The following is a 13,423-nucleotide window of genomic DNA, read 5'->3' as shown; positions in this document are numbered from 1 at the left end:
TGATTCTGGCTCTGGCTACACCCCACCATATGTCAGAAAAGCTGAATTCAACTTTTCAGTGGGAAAAATGTGGCAAAGGAAGAGAGGAGGAACTTGGCTATGAGTAGAAAGACAAGAAGACAATATTGTCAGAAATTACCACCTGAAAACTACATGCTGTCACAGAGCTTTTTATTTCCACTTTCAACTCATCCATACTTTTTTTAACAGTGGTACATAAACATTTAGGTAGGCTACCAGTTTTAACACTTACATAATACTAGATGAACCTAATCTTAAGGCACAAAACTCTGTCTTTCACCAAGTCTCAGTGTGCAGAATTAAAAGCCAGATTCCTTACACACTGACTTATGCATGTGCTGGTTTTGACTGGAGTAGAGGTACATTTCTTGACAGTACCTAGCATGGGGCTGTGTTTTGAATTTGTGCTGGAAACTGTTGATAACACAGGGATGTTTTACCTGTCACTAAGCAATGCTCACAGGTTCAAGGCCTTTTCTGCTCTTCACCTCACCTCACCAGCGAGGAGGCTGGGGGGCATAGGAAGGTGGGAAGCGACAGAGCTGCGACAGCTGCCCACAACTGACCACAGGTATTCGAAGTGTTTGGTGTTTGTCTTCCCAAGACACTGTTACATGCAATGGAGTTCTGCTTTCCTGGGGATGACTCAACCTGCCTGCCGATGGGAAGTGGTGAATGCATTCCTTGTTTTGCTTTGCTTGCATGAGCAGTTTTTACTTTCCCTATTAACCTGTCTTCATCTCAACCCATGAGACTTCTCAATTTTACTCTTCCTATTCTCTCCCCCATTCCATGAGTGGCAGAGTAAGTGAGTGGCTGGGTGGGGCTGAGTTGCTGACTGGGGTTAAATCACATCCAAAATTGAACTACAACAAAAGCTTGCAAATTAAAGACCAAAAAAAATGAAGGTATGAAAATGCATCTCAAAATTTATAGCTAACTGCCTCAATTTTTTATTGTCTTTGAAAGTAATTAAGTGTACCTTTTCACAGCTTCAGAAAAGTTGAGTCCTATATTTTAAGTCAACCTTTCTGTTCCGAGTTAATTGGTCAGTTACTTGTATGCAATCACAGGCTTTGGTATGCTCGCAGTTTTAAAAATGTACTTGCCTCTTAAAATAGTCAAAACGGAACTTTTATAAAAAGAACTGCTATAAAGATACATCAGGATGCTAATTTGTGTAACACTTGATAAAATCAAATTTTATGGTGTGTTTGTTTTTCAAAAAACAGGCCTAAGGTACTCAAAGAAACTGGTAATTTACAGTCATCAGCCTATTCTGAACCCTCTTCAGTCACCTCTACTTCAGTACACTTAATGGTACTGAATGGCATTTAATGCTCAAGACTTATTTTTCACATCATTTTAACAGGGAAAGGGCAGCACTGTCTGCTTTAACATAAAATTTGTTAATAATTAGATTTAGCAGTTCTTTCTTTTAAATGCTTCTGAAGCAATAAATGAATGTGCTACTCTATAAAACTACAACTTTCTTGGAACAGCTGTGCATAAAGTGAGCTGAGAGAAAGGCCAAAAATCTAGTTCAAAGTCTAACAATCTAAAGGTTTCATTCTTGACTGCAACAGTGGCACTTTCATGAGCGACAGCTGACGCAAGGGCCTGTATTTGCCAGCACGGCCAGCACCTGAGTGGGCCAGGAGCCGCTCGTCCCGCTCAGCCATCTCTCGGCTGCCATCTCCTGGGTAGGCGCCTTATAACACAACCCTCTTCCTCCCCCGCCCCGTTTTTCCGCGACAATCCATCAGTTACTGTTTTCATCATGCACATCAGGCTGAGCTTCTCTTGAGAACAGAGCACAATGCTCAAAATCAGGAAAGCAAACTCTTAAAATCAATCAATGCTGGTATACGGATGTTCAGCCAGACAACAGGGGTAGATCAGTGTATTCAAATTTTGCCAGCCAAGACTAAGACATCTTTTCAGAAGGACAAATTATCACCCTGAAGACATGCACTCCCCTTCCACAGACAGCCCTCATCTGGCAGATCTCTACAGGAATCACATGGTGACCCTCTGCATCTGCAGCATTTGTTTCTAGGAACATCCCTCTATACCAGAGCCACCAACTCAACACAGCTGATCTCATGGAGAGGTGGGATTACCCTTCCCTATGGACAAGGCAGAGAAACAGCTGGACTCATTCCAGAAAGCTGGGACTTCCTTGTAGATAGGCAGATCTGCAGCTGTCTATCCCACTCAATGGACCTCACCATAACACGGAGTAGCCCTCATCCAGCACTGTAGTTCTCCATGTGAGGGACAGCAGGACATACACAGCCACATCTTTTCCTAACACACAGTGAGCCACAGCTGGGATTCATCCCCTGGCCTGGCAATTTGGAAACACTTCTAAGTCACTCCAGACACAGCCTTTGGCATTTATCTTAGAACACAGTAATCTGCCTTCTTATGATAACACTGCCCTAGCAGAGAGGGGTAGCCCTACAGAGGGAGACAGAACACTGAGTTCAGAGCATGGACTTTTTTCAGTGAGATACATTTTACCTCTAATTAGCACACCATCCCTCCCAGAGACATTTGCATTTCGCTTTTACATGCCAGCTGAAGAACCCAAAGTTACACAAGACTGATATATCATTGTTCCAGAACAAAGCAGAACTTGCCTCATGCACAGCTAGGGACACAAAATGACATTTCATTGTTTTTACCATGGCAGCATACACACATTGTAACACTCAGCTGTGACTCAGTACAACATCTCTTCCATTCATTGTTCCTGGTCACTGTGGGGAAGTACACAATTATTCTCTCTTCTTTTCTGCACCATCCTTCCCAGCTGCATTACTGATGGGGAAGGTGCACTTAAGGTCACCCTGGAGAAATCTTCCACGAGACTGAAGTGCTAGAAAGGCCCTAAAGAGACACTACTGCGACTCAGGAATTGCCCCTGATCATGGGGTCCCAAGTAGAATTTAACTGTTCTAAACACCATGTTTTTCTGTATCAGAGCACAGCACTAGTATCCAAGCAGTGCATAACTTTTACTTCATTCATAAACCATCCACTGAAAGACAAGCTAAACATTTGTTTTTGTGAAATTAATACACTAATTAGTTGCATGGTAACAGCAAATATGAACATGGAAAAATGAACACCAAATACAAAGAAGTTAATGTATTTCTTTCTCTTCTAAAGAGAAAAATAATTATTTCACGGAGGAAGTGATTGTGCTGAGGATTCTGTACAATTCCCATTAAAAATGACATTCAAACAGCAGAGGGTTTCTTTCCAACCTCTGAAACAAAGGAAACCTCAGTCTTCAACTTGACCAGCTCTGCCTAGGTAACAGGGCCCACATGGTTTGTAGGGTGCGTATCTGTAAGCACACAACGAGCAGCTGCTGTCCTGCAGAGGAAAGACTGACTTCCACTGAGGAAGTGCATCAGTAAGTTAAGAAGCCCAGATTAACTATGTTTCTGCCTGAAGCTGTATGTTTCATTACAATTTACTTAATTCAGTACAGTATCTAAGACACAGTAACTAAGTATTAAAAGTGATTAAAATCCCTGGGGGGAAAAAGGTCACCACCTACTTTCCTCATTTTACTTTGTGCAGTTAGCAGTTGTTAGTAGATTTTTGCTGCAGACACAAAAAAATGAAATATACAGCTGAGGCTTCACTAGTGCGTGAAATAATGATTACAGAATAAAAGTCTGGTTTGGATTGGAAGGGACATTACGGATCATCTAGTTGCAACCATCCTTCTACAGGCTGGGACACCTGCCACCAGACCAGGTTACTCAGAGCTCCGTCCAGCCTGGCCTTAAACATTTCCAGGGATGGGGCAGCCACAGCTTCTCTGGGCAACCTGTTCCAGTATCTCATCACCCTCACAGTAAAGAGTTTCTTCCTAATATCTGATGTAAACCTACCCTCACTTCAGTGTAAGGCCATCCCCCCCCCATCCTATCACTACATGCTGTTGTGAAAATTCCCCCTCCAAACTTCTTGTAAGCCCCCTTTAGGTACTGAAAGGTGATGCAAGGTGTCCCTGGAGCCTTCTGCAAGCTGAACAACCCCAGCTTTCAGCCTGTCTTCATAGGAGAGGTGTTCTAGTCCTCTGATCAACTTAGTGGCTCTCCTCTGGACTCACTCCCAACAAATCTACATCCTTCTTGTGTTGGGCGCTCCAGAGCCAGATGCAGTGCTCCAGGTGGGGTCTCCTGAAGGCACAGTAGAGGGGCAGAATCAAACCCTTTGTCCTGCTTTTGATACAGCCCAGGACACACCCAGCTTTCTGGGCTGCATGTGCGCACTGCCAGCTCATATTGAGATTTTTGTTCACGAACACCCTCAAATGTTTCTCCCCAGGGCTAGTCTTGATCCATTCTCCCTCCAGCCTGTACTTGTGCTTGGGATTGCCCTGACTCAGGAGCATGACCTTGCACCTGTGTTATAAATAACTATATACGATATAGGAACATATATATGAGCAACTGAGCAAATCATTTTGCTTTATCTTACTTCCCTTCCCTTGTACCTTCCTTGTCTACACTGATAATGATGACTAGATAAAACTGCCTCTCAGAATTAGTAGAAATGCCATACACAATGGGGCCTTGAACTCTTACTATCTAAATACTATCATGGCACAGTGGAATAACAAATAAAATGACCTTACTCAGATAGGTAACCCATTATCTCCAGTGAAGCCCAGGCATATTATGTCAGTTCATTTAACTAGTCTTTAAAACAGCAACAAGAGAAAAACTGTATTAAAATTAAATCTTAAACATGAATATAAATGCATATATGAATTGCAGTAAGTTCAATAAACTCCCTTTTCTTCAAAAAACTATTCCATTTGATGAATTTTAATCCTAACATATATGAAGTCCAATTACTAAAACTAATTACATTATAGTTGTGTATTTGTAATAATAGCTGATTTGGGTTTTTTTCCTGCAGCACCATACAATTACACAACCAAAAAGTCACCTTCAAAATTTTGTCTAGACATCATTAAGTAGTTACAGGTTGGCATGTTATTCCTAATGCAAGTCTTTTGCTGGTAGAGTACTAGATTTAACTTTGAATCAACCTCTATCCATATTTTTTTAATGCAATTATTTTGTAATACCAGCTGCACAGTAAAAATGTTTCTGTGAAACAGAGGTACTGGAACATAACCACTACTAAAAAGTTAATAACTCTGGGGTATAATTTGTATTTTCTTCTCTGTCTGTACTAAAATAGTTCGTCTACTTCAAGTAGCTTTCATGTTACAAGAACGTCAAAATAGCATAAAGCCTGCAAACTAAGTCTGCAGTCATATAAAATTAAACAGCTCTGAAACCTTCTTTAAGATTAAAAAAAATGCAATTGTCCTGCGGTAACCTCCCATGCAGACAGAGAACACCAACTACCAAGGTAAAAGCATTAAAACAGTATTTATCAAAGAGTAGTCTAAACACCTTGCAACCAAGAATTTTAGGGAAGATGCTTTTAAAAGCTCACTCCATGTTAAAATGCACAAAAAAGCAATTCCAAAGCAGAGTTAAGAACACCTAAAACCCCTAATTAATCCTCATCCTTTTCACTCAGTCCAGACTACATGATTGAGATTGAAACAGCTACAAGAACTGTTTAGAAACATAGAGATACTCTGTAAGAATTCATAAGTAAAATATGCTCATCAGGAAGAGTAACACTTTATTTTTGAAAGAGTACAATTATTTTTCTGAATTTGCCCAAAAGCATTCCTTGTTTTCTTTCCAAGAATATTCATCCTCATAAATCTCCTGTAATATAAACAAAGAATGAGAAACATTGTGAGTCTGCTACATACAGCCACAAACCAGGCCAAATAACTCAATAGCCATTCCACTATTATTTACTGATCACAACAGCACTGCACAGCACTTGGCTGGCAAGCAGAAGAGAGGGCAGCACCCTCAGAACATATGAACTTGGCTGAACCTTGGGCTGATCCCCACTGAATTTAAAAGGGCCCATCTATACTGAAGTCAATTGAACAAAGAGATCTAGAAGAAATTATGTAAAAACTGTAGAATACACAGCATTCATACTGCCACATTAGCCTACTGTACCATCATTTTGAGAAGAGTATTTAGATGTAACAAAATGTCAATATTAAAAAAATTACATTAATACACTAAATACATTACTATCAGATCCTAAGGACAGACTGGATGACCCAGCTGCAGTCCAGTCCTAAGCAGCAAATTCAGAGTCCCTGACTACTCATTCTGAGAGAATTTCAGTCTCCTCAAGTAGGCATCAGAAAAGTGTAGAGCGAAGAATATCACTTTTAACCCCATGCCAAGTTCTGCCAGGGAGAGAAGGCAGAGATAATGCTCATTACTTGCATGCATCACTGTGGTTATACAATGAGGCTCTTTCTAGACCTGGGCTGGTTTCTCCACACACTGTTGTGTGCCTATATTAGCTTTGGGACTTCTGCTCATCCCTTCATTGTGTGCTGTTGCTTAATGCTTTGTGCTTTCTCATGGCCACAGCAATGAGCAGAAAAGAGAAAGGCAAGAAATGCTCCTTTTACTTGCAAACTGCAATGCTGTCCAAAGCAAAGCTGACTCAAAAGTTCTTGCACAAGCCAGTGCAGAACGGAGTTTTGCTACTCAAAAGAGGAGAACGCAGGCCTTCTTCACTTTGACCCCAGGATGGCTTCAAAATAAAGAGGAACTGGATGGTACAGGTACAGGAGAATCCTCCAGATACTCTACCTGTCACATACGGGCCTGGCTGCATTAGAGGGAACTCACTGGTGCTAGACACTGACAGCCCATCTGGAGCAGCTGCCTGTAATGCTTCTAAGGCAGCCCAGACATCTAAGACTAGCATATGCCTAAATTTGAATTTGTCCCCAGACATACCTTTTTCCATATCGGGACAGATGCTTTTAAGGTATTGATGCAGTACATTACAGCTTCAAGGGATTCTGCTCTGTGTGGAGAGGAGACTGCAATAATTACACTTGCTTCAGTTATTGGAACCACACTAGGGAGAGAAGAGGAACAACAGCAGCTTTAGCTAGCACTTAACATCAAGAGTATCCAAAAGTTGTAGCCATGTCACGTCAGTATTCTGGTCACATGCTCTCCTGACTCATTCATATGAAGCAAGTGTCAAACCACATCCAAAAGATTATACACTTTTTAAAAGAAAGAAAACCACAACTAAAAGCAGTACCAGATGTTAGAATTCCACACTTTAGAGTAAATAAACCCACCAGACGTAGGCTTTTTTCTTCCATTCTTCCTTTTTTTTAAATTAAGCCTATGGAATTAAGAGGGGGAAGTTGTTAACTTGTAACAATACATAGGAAACTCAGTGGAAGCTGGCTTAGTACTGAACAATAACAAGTTAGAACAGCCAGTTCTTATCTGAAAACCTAAGAAATCATCTCAGTTTGCATAAGAATTTGTGAAAGAAATTAAGCGCCTCACACTATGCAGATTTTGCAATGAAACCCAATTTTTGATGAATCCTGATTTTACATTCTGAAGTTTCCTACTTGGTGTATTGTGTTACAAACTTAACAGAAGCACAAGGTTTTGTGTTCCTCCTCACAATTGCAGTATTCCCAAAATCTTCCTCCCAGTCCTCCTTGAATAGTAAGACTTCTCCAGCACAGTCCATAGGAAGAAATCTCAGCTTAAATGCTTTGAGCTGCCCTCAAGACAGCCACCCTCTCTGTTGACTGTAGAGGAAATCTAGGGAAACTACCCCTCAGACCTAGTATCTTACTTACCCTTTGCAATTACATCCTAAGTTCCTTCAGGATTTCTGCAAATCCTGCTAGTTTCAGCAAGAAATCTTCCCCGAACAGGGAAGACCCAAGAATACGTCAGACACTAGTATTCCATGTTTTGAATCTAAAGGAAAATGCTTATCTAAGACACAAGGAACAACAGGAGGTTCTCCCACAAGCATGGTTGGCAATTACTATGCCCCATATCCTAAGCTTTCACACTTTTTATAGCATAAATAGACTTAAATCTGACAATAAGCACATTCTGCAGCCTCTCAACAGGAGAAAGAAGAAAAAAAGAAAGTGCTGCCAGCTTCAGACCTTTTAAAAATAAAGAACAAAACAAACCAACAGCCTCCACTTCCCTGGAGTGAAATATCTCCCCACTTTCAAAACATCACACCAGCATCAAAGATCCTGCCAGGCTAAGCGTGGACTCCAGCAAACCCTACCAATAAACACAGTTTTGAAAATAAAATTTTTGAAACTTAGCTTCAGAGCAAGAGCTTGATCCTGCAGCCAGCTTTGCTGCACTATGGTTTCTAAACACTCCTGCAGGTTCTGCAACTACGTAAGCATAGCCATGCATCAGACAAGGATTAATACTCCAGTCGCAGAAGAATGGAGTCTGGACATACATACCCAAGTCTATGGTGCACTGCAATATGTTTGACTGAAGGCCATTTCTGTCTAACAGCTCTGCAGATTTTCTTTATTTCAGTCTCTGCCATTGAAGTATATGCGTCATATTCTAAGTGGATCACTTTTTTTCCTTCAAAATTATTTCTTGTAGTACCTAAACAAAAGTGATTTATCAACTAAAAGCACTGAGTAAATAATACATATTGTATCCTTATAATACCTATTATGCATTTACTGCATAATAATATATACTATATTAATACGGACTAAGATCCAGGATCTCCTGCTATGGTCAAGGTCAGCACTGTGAAAATATAAACAACCTCCCCTAATCATGGCTGCATAATGACATTATTTGAACAAGATAAATCTTTACTTAAAAAGGAAGAGTTTAGTTCACACATTATATAGGTCTGCAGCCCATAACGCCCAAGGCTGGGACATCTTCTGCAGTAACTGCTAAGTTACGTGGCATTAGCCCATGCAATTTTTAAATGTCCAGTACTTAGGAGCCTAGTAGCACTAAGGTTTAAGCACAAAGGGGTTTCATATGTGTGCCACGTGCATTAAGCACAGGACAGAGTTACCAGCCTTACCTTCACCAGCCCATTAGTAGAAGAGTGCTTCACTTTCAACTAAGACCTGAGTTGCAGGACCTCACATACAGGTGTGGACATGAGGCTGGCCTAGCCACAATATTCCATTTCCCACCTTGAACAAGTTCTATCCCAGTGGACAGGAGAACAACTCCTAAGCAGTTCTCTACTCCAGAGCTGAGGTTCTGTTCAGTCCTAGGATAGCTATACCAGCCAGAAAGCTTCTCACCACTTCAGCCCACTGCAGCTATTTATGAGCTGCCATGGTCTTGCTCTAATAATTCAGAACCTGTTTTCTAGAAAACTTCCTGGGTTCAGACCAGGAATTGATTTATTTGAGAACTACAAGTCTGGAATGTGGACAGCCTAGGTTCCATTTATTAGACTATTAACATACCCACAGACTTAGCTCACAAATATGAAACTCACCAATGAACAGAGACACTGCCCCACAGTATGGTGAAACGACCAGCTCTGACACTTCATCTACAGAGAGCTTTTCAGACTTGAGCTTGATAAAATCTTTTGGCACATCTTCGCTTTCTTCCATATCGCCCTAGAAAAACTGAAACCAAACAGACTGTTGTTCGTGGAGATACTACCATCAGGTAACTGCTTTTAATCCAGTGCTGATGCTTCAATTTATGCAGAACACAGGCACTATCTATTTGCCCAAGAGACTAGCCTACATGTGAAATTCACTTCTCAGCAGTCTCACTGAGAGAATATTAGCTGCAAATAACAAGCAATGACCTGGTTTTAATGCATACATATTTCTTTCTGATAGGAAAGTCTCATACAGTGGGATGAAACTATAACTAGCCTGATGCCCTGGTTTAACACTACGTTCAACCAGCACAGACCACCGTGTGCTGCTGGTAAAGCTGTGGTGATATTGTCAGTCCCTCCTACTTACCAAATCAAGTAATATATAACAGAGATTTCTGATAAACAGCAATTGGAGTTCTAATCCTAAAGCTGAGTATGCTCTCCAGGACATTCAGGATCTGATACTATCAGTCTGTTTCAGACACACAGGAGACACTTCTCACTTTTTTGAGTAGAAACCAGTCATCAGATTACCTAAGAATGAGAAGTATTTTGATCAGCAGCAATGGAACAAGCTCCAGTGAATAGACAGACAGGCACTTGAAAGTGGGCAAAGAAATGAAGCTATTCTAAGGACACCGCTTTAACAGCAACAAACTAACAAAATTTCTAAGCAGCAGAAAATTATTTTTTCTGTATTATCTTTCTGTTAAAAAGTGGCAGGAAATATTTCATTATTATCTTACTTAGGCAAGCCAAGTATCTATTGGTAGGAAGAAACAACCAGGAAAGAGGAACAAGACCTAAAACCCAGATTCAAAGCAATGCCTGACCTCTCTGCCATTTACTGAATACATGTTAATCATTTACAGCGGCACTGGCTTATAGTTTCTGCTCAGCACAACTGCACTCTCCAGACAGAAATACAAGCTGGGTTCTCTCAAAAGAGTACTGGGGTGGAGGGAGAGAATTGCAGCCACATCTCCGGACCTAAACAAGAAAAGGTTCTTGTAACATCATACAGAATTCCTGAGGTGTTTTAGCACAGGATTACACACCACAGGAAACTAGGCAATGAGTGACACCTACCTAACAGAACCTGCACAGGTTCAGCCTCCACTAATCGGTGGGATGATGGCCACCTCGTCTCCAGGCTGCAGGACCAGGAGCTGATCTCCAAGAAGCACGTACTCCTGCCGAACAGCAAAAACCACTTGATCCCGGATGACAGCAAGCCTGAGGGGGATTGGCAAGAGCATAAATAGGTTTCCAAACAATGTTTGCATTTAACCATGAGATTTCATTAAATCACCAGCAAACTGGTACACAGTCTAGGGCAGCTGAGGTAAACCACTGAGATTTACACAACTTTGCTTCCAAGACATTGTCAAAAATACAACACCCACCTCCTAATCTTGGATTTTCTTGTAATGGCCAGGAAGAAACAAGATCAGTGTGATTTTCAGAAATCAGGAATTGAATTTGTCATAGGCCTATGTCAGAAAAAACCAATGCATACTAGACCCACTTCAGAAGTTTACAATAAAGAAGTTGGTAACTCAAGAGGCAGCAACCATACAATTTAGAATTAGAAGGAAATATTGTCCTGATGCAGTCTGGCTGGACTGGAGTAATTTTCTTACACACCAAGAAGCATTGTGGTATGCTGTTCATGAGATCTCATGAAGATTCAGTGGTCAAAGAGTTGCTCTTGTGTGTGCTCAGACTTTATGAGGCTTTCGGTCTTTTGTACTTACTTACAGGTCTGAAATCTGCTATTCATAAGGAGTGGCCACAGAACTAAGAGAGTAAATGTGATGTGTCTTCTGGCAGATCTTCTACATATTTTTTTATGTGAGATATTGCTGAGAGAGTCCATAGCTCTGGATATCATGAGACAGGGAGTCATTTCCAGGACTAAGTGCAATTACACAGCAAGCATGAGGGCCACAGCAGTTAGACATCAGAAAAAAGAATTGCATTTTACTTCAGATGGTGCAGGCATAATAACAATTCCTGTTTGAGACTACAAAATCTGGCACAGCCAGCTCAGCTGTATTGCCTAGTAACAAATAAGCATACCAAAAGAGTAAAAGTAAAAATCATCTTATTTCCTACCAGCCAGATAGACAAAAGTAGTCAAGGCACAGGCTGAGCACTGTTCAGTCTGTCCTCTGAATCAGTAGTACTGATTCAGAGGACAGACTGAAGGGAGGAAAAAAAAAAAAAAAATGCCACTAAAGAACTGCACATAACCATGAAACTGAAGTGCCCATTAGAAGGACGGGCTCTTATTGAAGTCCCTTGCAAGCTAATTAGTTGGGGAACAGAAGAGCACTGTCAAGTATGCTCAAGATGCAATTTGAATATCCATTAGCAATATGAATAGAAGTCTGTGGTCAATGCCCTACAATTATATTGAGTTTTTCCAGCAAAGCTAGGAACAGAAGCATTTTTCAAGGAGGCTGCTGTGAAGTAACTGCAAATGCAAATTGTGCTGCCCCAAGTCATCATTCATAAAAGGACAAAGTTGACAAATTATGGCAAAACGACCAACGATGATGCTGCTGCATTTGACACAGAGGAATAGGCTGCAAAGTAAAATACACACATTCCCTACTGCCTCTCCCACCCAAACATACTTTATTTCAACTCTCTGTGAGAAAAAGGCCCCTGGTCCAGCATTTTGTAGAGTTTCTCCCTTGTAAACAGACACCACTGTTAAATAGCTCATTTCTTTCATAGTGTTGAGAGTATTTTACTAAAGAAAGGTTGTGCCTAAAGGAAGACTTTGACATGTAAGTCCAAAGTTATGGAAATTCTAGAGCACTGAGCACTAAATCCTGAGGACCACAACCTCTCTTATACCTTACTTTTTTTTACCCCCTTCTATCCCTCCAAAATGGTGTTGCACCTTTGTCTGTCAGACTAGTTCTTGACAAGACTGAGCATCTTCCCTCAGCCTTAAACAGAGGGGACATTTCTGTTGACACCCCCAAAGAGCACCAGTACTGTAGAGGCCCTTACAGCAAACACAATGCTTTCTCAGGACCAGACTCCTCATGAAATGCAACCAGCAGTGGTGCGGGTCTTTTTCAAAGCATTGAAGTGGCTGAACTTATTTTCTGTGTCAGGGCTGAGTGGATGGAAGCCTGTGGGGGCTTCAGTTCCCTTCCTGACCTGCCTTCCAGGGTGTGCCATAAACTCGTACCCATGGCTTACAGTAGTTAATCACAGAATCAATTAAATTTGAAAAGCACTCTGAGATCATCAAGTTCAACCTAAGACTGAACACCACCATGTCAACTAGATCACGGCACTAAGCCCAGTCCTTCGTTAAAAACCTACAAGGACAGTGACTCCACCACCTCCCTGGGCAATCCATTCCAATGTCTACGAACCCTTTCAGTGAAGAACTTCATCCGAACGTCTAACCTAAGAGACTGAAAACACCGGCATATTATAATTTATTTCTCATTTATTGTCCTGGCTGTGCTTGATCCCTCCTTGAGACATCTCACCTTCTCCACAGGCCAATAACAGTACAGCTTTCAGGTTACCACACCGCAGCCCTCCTGGACAATGGGCCACGTGTATCTCTGAGGCCCAGTTTTGCGTACATGTACTGGACCTGGGCTTTCCTTGTGTATACATAAAGCTACTACATTTCCAGCTGTGCAAAATAAAAAACATTTGGTGCAGGTTACCAAAAGAAGGCAGTAGCGCCACTGGTTTTGTGCTGTCGAAGTATTGCTATGTGTTCCAGCTCAATGCTAAACGCCGAATTTGTATTAAAAAAAAAAAAAAAAAAAAAAAGCAAACCACACTTTTTTGCGGACCC

General features: G+C 41.2%; 1 protein-coding gene across 2 annotated transcripts; it reads right to left on the bottom strand.

Annotated features, from left to right (window-relative positions):
- Window positions 1-154: 154 nt before the first annotated feature.
- Window positions 155-10,847, bottom strand: MOCS2 (molybdenum cofactor synthesis 2). Of its 2 annotated transcripts, XM_017746873.1 has the most exons (6): window positions 10,416-10,548; window positions 9,950-10,116; window positions 9,463-9,598; window positions 8,438-8,591; window positions 6,918-7,041; window positions 155-5,804 (listed from the first exon to the last, which is right to left on the bottom strand). In XM_017746873.1, exons 3-6 carry the CDS (start codon window positions 9,581-9,583, stop codon window positions 5,736-5,738), a joined length of 468 nt encoding a protein of 155 aa, XP_017602362.1. In that variant the 5' UTR covers window positions 9,584-9,598; window positions 9,950-10,116; window positions 10,416-10,548; the 3' UTR covers window positions 155-5,735. The 2 variants fall into 2 exon arrangements, with proteins under 2 accessions (XP_017602362.1, XP_008641432.1); XM_008643210.2 differs by lacking the exons at window positions 9,950-10,116; window positions 10,416-10,548 and adding an exon at window positions 10,672-10,847.
- Between the last annotated feature and the right edge of the window lie 2,576 nt (window positions 10,848-13,423).

This window comes from Corvus brachyrhynchos, unplaced genomic scaffold, assembly GCF_000691975.1.
Source record: "Corvus brachyrhynchos isolate BGI_N302 unplaced genomic scaffold, ASM69197v1 scaffold324, whole genome shotgun sequence".
NCBI lineage: Eukaryota > Metazoa > Chordata > Aves > Passeriformes > Corvidae > Corvus > Corvus brachyrhynchos.
The sequence above is the reverse complement of the archived record's forward strand: the minus strand, read 5'-3'. Positions and strand labels throughout refer to the sequence as shown.

Coding starts and splice junctions, on each gene's coding strand:
- MOCS2 (XM_008643210.2), bottom strand. CDS start 9,583: ATGGAAGAAAGCGAAGATGTGCCAAAAGATTTTATCAAGCTCAAGTCT. Junction 8,592..9,462: donor GGCAGTGTCTCTGTTCATTG/GTGAGTTTCATA, acceptor ACTTTTGTTTAG/GTACTACAAGAAATAATTTT. Junction 7,042..8,437: donor GCAGTGCACCATAGACTTGG/GTATGTATGTCC, acceptor TTCTCTCCCTAG/TGTGGTTCCAATAACTGAAG.